The 6,092-nt window shown below is 43.6% G+C and overlaps 1 protein-coding gene across 1 annotated transcript; it reads right to left on the bottom strand.

Moving 5' to 3' along the window:
* Positions 1-1,299: 1,299 nt before the first annotated feature.
* Positions 1,300-5,874, bottom strand: LOC115664236 (receptor-like protein 6). Its single transcript, XM_056317711.1, has 2 exons — positions 4,360-5,874; positions 1,300-3,448 (listed from the first exon to the last, which is right to left on the bottom strand). The coding sequence occupies exons 1-2, from the start codon at positions 5,810-5,812 to the stop codon at positions 1,671-1,673; spliced, it is 3,231 nt and encodes a 1,076-aa protein (XP_056173686.1). The 5' UTR covers positions 5,813-5,874; the 3' UTR covers positions 1,300-1,670.
* Between the last annotated feature and the right edge of the window lie 218 nt (positions 5,875-6,092).

Here is a 6,092-nt window from a genome sequence, read left to right as displayed (position 1 = left end):
CAAATTTTCCTTTAATTTATCTTGGATCGAATTTCCTTCGCAAGTTCAAATTCGAGATATATTTTAACAGGTTTTATTCGTGGAATTACACAAAGAGTTTAAGTATTTGTAGCGAGTTATTGAATGTAATTGAGGCTTGGAAAATACTTATCAATTGAGTGATTCAAGTGTGATTGTAATATCCGCTGTATCACTTGTTCTATAGTGAAATTCGTTGCTTCTCTTCTCGCGGACGTAGGTTACTACGATCGAACCACGTAAATCTGGAGTTCGATTTATTTTCTTATTCTATTAATTTTATTGTTCGATCGCTTAGCTTTCGTAACCTTATGCATTTCTCCAGCAATACCATTCTATCATAGAAACTATGTTATCCCGTGAGGATTTGGCCCGCACGAAAAAGTAGCCAACGGAGTCTTAAAAAGCATATGTGAAGAAATGGGAAACTCAGGCTGTTGAATTGTTCCTCAGCTAACTGAAATGGAAATGATGAAGCTGTTCATTCGCCTCCGAATGCAAGGAATGCACTTCAATTCCTTCGACAAATTGGTCCTCACATGCGAACATAATGAATTCCTCCACTTTTTATAATGACTTGGAATGAATGGGGCCATGGTAAATTGCAATGCGCCCTTTTCGTGTACCTTTTTGTTTCTCTTCTTTCCAATGTCGTCAGGATCCGAAGTGGACCATCATCCACCGAAAGAAAAGGTCTTTTCCGAATTCTCATAGATCATTAACTATTTCCTTAGTAATTCCTACTTCTAAATACAAGTTTGTGAGTTCAGATTCAATCCATCTCACTCATGTCATTAATTGGTGCGAATGGTACCCTTTTATCTCTCCCCTTTTTACTTATTTTTTGTCATTCTTATTAAAAGAACTGGCACGAATATAATCCATTTTTTTATCGCTCTAACCCCGGTACTTCGCAGGCATGGGACGAGGATGGAGATGGGGACTTCCATGGGCCCAGTTCACTACTCTACTTGTTCCAATATTATCCTTCTAATTATGTTTTTTTTTTGGTCGGTCTTCTAATTATGTTCAATTGTAGAAAGTTATGTTGAAATCGTTATTTTGCTAGATTTCATGTTCACATTTATACTTGTTGAACTAAATCACTCATCAAATTATATGCTCTTTAAGCTAACAATTTTACATTTAACTTAAGGTGGATAGTCTCTACGAAAACAACTTAAGGCGCTTTCTACTTACAAACCATGAAGATTTCACACCAATCGCCTTGGTTTCCATGGACGACAAAACTTTCTACGTCATCCTCGACCATGTATAATAATTGGCTTCTCATTAGTATCCACTTATCTCAATTACGTCTCTAAATCGTAGTATCTACAACCTTTCAAATAAAAAATGGATAGATAAACCAGGTCCTAGGTCAAATCCTCTATATCCGTGAAAGTCATTTGGCTAGTACTATTACAGCAATACATTATGAGATTGCATATGTATAAATGGACAGAGATGTTCTCCAAGAACCTAAAGAACAAACTTTCACGAGCAACAAAACAACATCTCCATAATAGTATACTGAACCATGCAAACAAACATAGATTAGAATCTTCAGACATGCACGGTACTAAACAAACAACTTAGATACAGGGCATTAAGTACCTAGCTGCATATTTTCTTGTCCGCTAGAGCTTATCTCACCTTTTACATCCTTTTGCCATTCTCTTGGAGTAGTGCAAGAACCACCTACTCTTCTCGTCAATGATCAAGTTCCCTAGCACAACACCAACCAAAAACCCAACTCCAGTGCCAGCCAGAACGATTTTCCAATCCAAGTCAAATAGAGACTCTTCTTCATTATCTACTTTGAAAGACGATAGTGGTGGTGTAGTGCTTTCACCAATTGTGCATTTATTTGGCAGAGGACCTCCACACAGCCCCTCATTCATCGCAAATGAATTGCTCCCGAATGTGTCGAACTGTGTTCCACGTGGTATCGGTCCCGATAGTCGATTGCGAGAGACATCGAAAACCTCGAGAAATGTGAGGCTGGCTAGTTGTTGAGGAATCTCTCCTGTGAGATTGTTCAGGGAAAGATCCAGTGATTCGAGCACTGTCAGGTTGGCCAAGGAAGGAGGGATGCTACCATTGAGGAAGTTGTCTGAAAGGTTAAGCATACGAAGTGACTTCAGATCTCCAATGAGTTCAGGAATGAATCCTTCGAACTTGTTATTGGAGAAGTCAATCACCATGAGGACATCCGAAATCTTCGCATATTCCCTTTTCATGCCCTTACTCATTAATGTCATCGCATAAGTCAACCTTTCGTTGTATTGAACATAATCCATATCAAGCGGATTATAAAAACTCAAATATGCCAACTTTTCTTGACCATCGATGAACTTCATGGCACGGCAACTCTTTAACAACTTAGAAGGAAGTTCACCACTGAAGCTGTTGTTGGATAGGTCCAAGATGTGTAAACTGGTGAAGTTAAGCTGGCCTAGATTATCTTCTATGGGTCCATGGAACATATTGGACTGCAAGCCAATAACTTTTAGGTAGGCCAATTCCGATAGCCAAAATGGGAATGTATCATTAATTTGGTTGTCACCGAGATTTAAATACTCCAGCATTCTGCAATTGCCTAAAGATCTCGGAGCAATACCTCTCAGTCGATTTTCTCCTAGGTCGATCATCCTCAATGAACAACCATCTGGGTAAATGTGAGGAATCATGCCCTCAAATTTATTTCTCGCGAGATTCAATACACTCAAAGGGCCAATACTACCCAAACAAGGAGGGAGTGTGCCATTAAGAGAATTGCTGGACAAATCGAGCACGACAAGATAGCTCACTTCACAAATGCATGCTGGAACTTTCCCAGATAGGGAATTGTTTGAGATGTTGTAGACCCGGACCGAGGGAGGTGGGACAGGGAGGGTTGTTTCTAGCAAGTTAGAACTCACGTCAAGATGCCACAAGTTCGGCAAAGGAAGATTGGTCTGGTTGTTTTCGAAGCTAGTTAAAAGATTGTGAGAAAGATCTATAAACTTGAGAGATTCTTTGCTATTGTTCCACACCCATCTAGGAATGGTCCCTCGGATTCTGTTGTGTGATAGGTCTAACCACGTCAATTCGCTTAAGTAGCCTATAAACAGTGGGAACTCGGTCAAGTTGCACGAATCCAAGGATAAGTAGCCAAGCTGCGGTGTAGTGGCGTTGATAGCTGACTTGGTGAACGATATATTGTTGAAGGACAAATCTAACTCTCTCAAGTTCTTGAGTTTGAATATATCATTTAAATCGAAAGAGCCATTGATATTAAACGACCCCAGATCGAGCACTTCAAGATCCTTCAGATTCCAGAATGTGCTCGGAATATCACCGCCCAAGTCGTTGCGAGAAAGGTCGAGCATATTCAGCTGCTTCAGGTTCGCAAATGAAGATGGAAGTCCACCGCTTAGCCGATTATCTACCAAACAGAAAGAAAAAAAAAAGACACAAGACAAGAGGAGCGTTAGTTACACCATGGGACGAACCGCATGTGAGAATATTAGGAGCAAATGTGACGCCACGTCATCTATGCACCAGCCCACTCAGTGGACGAAAAGTGGCACTGTGGGTCCCACCATCAGAAAATTGGAAAAGTCTCTCTCCCTCTCCTCCTCTCTGCCGGTTCGGGTCGCATCTCTTTCCTTCTCTCTCTCTGCAACTCCATGGAACCACCCATCTCTCGCGCTCCACCGCCGCTCCCTCCCTCCCCGACCAACACCAAAACCCTCGCCGTGACGGCCACAAGCGAAAAAACCATCGCCGCCTCAAGAGCTTCGAGTCCAGCGACGGCCTGAGCCGGAAGGCCTTCCGGCTCGGCAAGTTCGGCCAAGTCCTGAACCAAGGACAGCTTCTTCATCATCAACTTCTTCTCCCACAACTTCCTCAACTTCAACTCTTCCTCCTCGCAATTGATCCCCCTCGACGTCGGGATCTCGATGCTCGACTAGACGCACGTCTCGTCCTCCCGCAACCTCCTCAAATCCCTAATTTTCAGATTCACGCTCCCAATGTACCCGACGAGCTCCGCCCACGCGCTGATCTTCGACAGAACACGCGAGTGGCGGCCATCGATGGAGGGGGTAAGGTTTCGGGCAGGAGGGACGAGGAGAGGATGATCTTCGTGGCGTCTCGCTTGGCGAGGTTGGCCTTGAGGTGGAGGAGGAAGTCCCTGTTTCTGGTTTGGCTTGTGGCCGTCGCGGCGGGGGTTTTGGTGGTGGTCGGGGAGGGAGCGAGCGGGGTGGAGCTCGAGAGGTCGGTGGTTCCATGAAGTTGCAGAGAGAGAAGGGGAAAGAGATCCGACTGAACCGGTAGAGAGGAAGAAACTATTACCTGAAATGAACAAGTCGTGAAGGTTTGTCAAGTTGACCATCCACTCCAAAGTATCACCACTCAAGTTATTGGAATAGAGATATAGCATCGACAGCTGGGTAAGATCAGCAAAGGAAACGGGGATTTGACCTTGCAAGTTATTTCCGTCAAGGTATAGTACAGCGAGATGAGAAAGATTACCCAATGAAGAGGGAAGTGATCCCGAAAAATAGCACCCACGAGCTTCAAAATCATTCAAGAGACTAAGATTTCCAATCGAAGCGGGTATTTCTCCCGAGAAATTGGTATTGTAAAGTTCTATGTGTTTCAATGGAGAACCCCAATGCGATTTGGGAAGAAAACCAGAAAGGTTGGAAGTGCCTTCAATTAAAAGGAAATCCAAGTTTGGCAGCTGAAAAATGCGGACTGGAAAGTCTCCATTGAATCCACCATGTCCAAGCTTGGAAGAGAGCCATAGCTCCGATAGCTGGGTAAGATCAGCAAAGGAAACAGGGATTTGACCTTGCAAGTTATTTCTGTAAAGGACTAGTGTAGTGAGATGAGAAAGATTGCCCAATGAAGAGGGAAGTGATCCCGAAAAAGGGCACCACGAGGCGTCTAACTCATTCAAGAGACTAAGATTGCCGATCGAAGCGGGTATTTCTCCCGAGAAATCGGTCTGGAAAAGGTATAACGATTTCAATGGAGAACCCCAATGCAGTTTGGGAAGAAAACCAGAAAGGTTGGAATTGCCACCAATGTCAAGGATTTCCAACTTTGGCAGCTGAAAAATGCTGACCGGAAAGTCTCCATTCAATCCACAATATCGAAGCTCAAGCGATGTCAAGGAGGAGAAATTCACTAGCTCGGGAGGGATAGGGGATGACAAGCTTACGGAATAAAGATTGAGTTCTTTTAGCCCAGTCAAATTATGGACAAGGTCGCCCATGTTGGGCAAATGAAGTGTCACGTCCCAAGAAGAGGACAAATCGAGAGAAACTAACCGGGATAGCTGTGAAATATCGTGAGGGATTTCACCGAAAAAATCCGAATTGGAGAGATTAAGGTATTGTAACCTCGAAAGATTGCTGAAGCCGTACGGGATTGGGGATAAGTTGAAGCTGTTGTAAGCAAGATTGAGTGACTCCACGTGAACGAGTCGAAAGAGAGTGGTGTTGGGACTCATGGTGCCCGAGAGACAGCTGCTACTGAGGTTGAGGGCAATCACTCGGCCGGTGACCTCATCACATTCGATGCCGTCCCACGAACAACAATCTCTACTTCCATCCAGAGACCAAGAGTGTACCTTTGGATAAATGCATCGCGAATCTGTCGTGTTGGTTCTGAAACTTCTCTTGAATTCCATTAAGGCAGAGCTCTCATCCGCATGACATGATACCTCAGCAAGCCTAGTACGAAAGAGAGAGAGTAGGAACATCCAAGTAAGCAGCAGATATAATGATAAGGCTGCCATATTTTTCTGCTTTTGTGTTTTGTTCTTTTGGTTACTGAAGTGAGTTTTCGTGGGAGAGTGCAACGGAGAAGCTTTTTATAGGCAGCAACAATTCGTTCTGTCAATGGAAATATCTTGCTACTTGGCCATCCAAAGTGCTTGACCCCAATACTTTTCATGGATTTTATGTATGCCTTCTGTATGGGTTTGAAAACTGCACGATGTTAGACCTATATACATATGTTTTATCATCTAGAGCACGAGCCCAGCGGCTTGGCATTGTCCCCTTTTATCTATATTT

The sequence above is a fragment of the Syzygium oleosum genome, unplaced genomic scaffold (assembly GCF_021117445.2).
Source record: "Syzygium oleosum isolate NSW1041296 unplaced genomic scaffold, Sole_v2.1 Sole_v2.14, whole genome shotgun sequence".
Lineage (NCBI taxonomy): Eukaryota > Viridiplantae > Streptophyta > Magnoliopsida > Myrtales > Myrtaceae > Syzygium > Syzygium oleosum.
The sequence above is the reverse complement of the archived record's forward strand: the minus strand, read 5'-3'. Positions and strand labels throughout refer to the sequence as shown.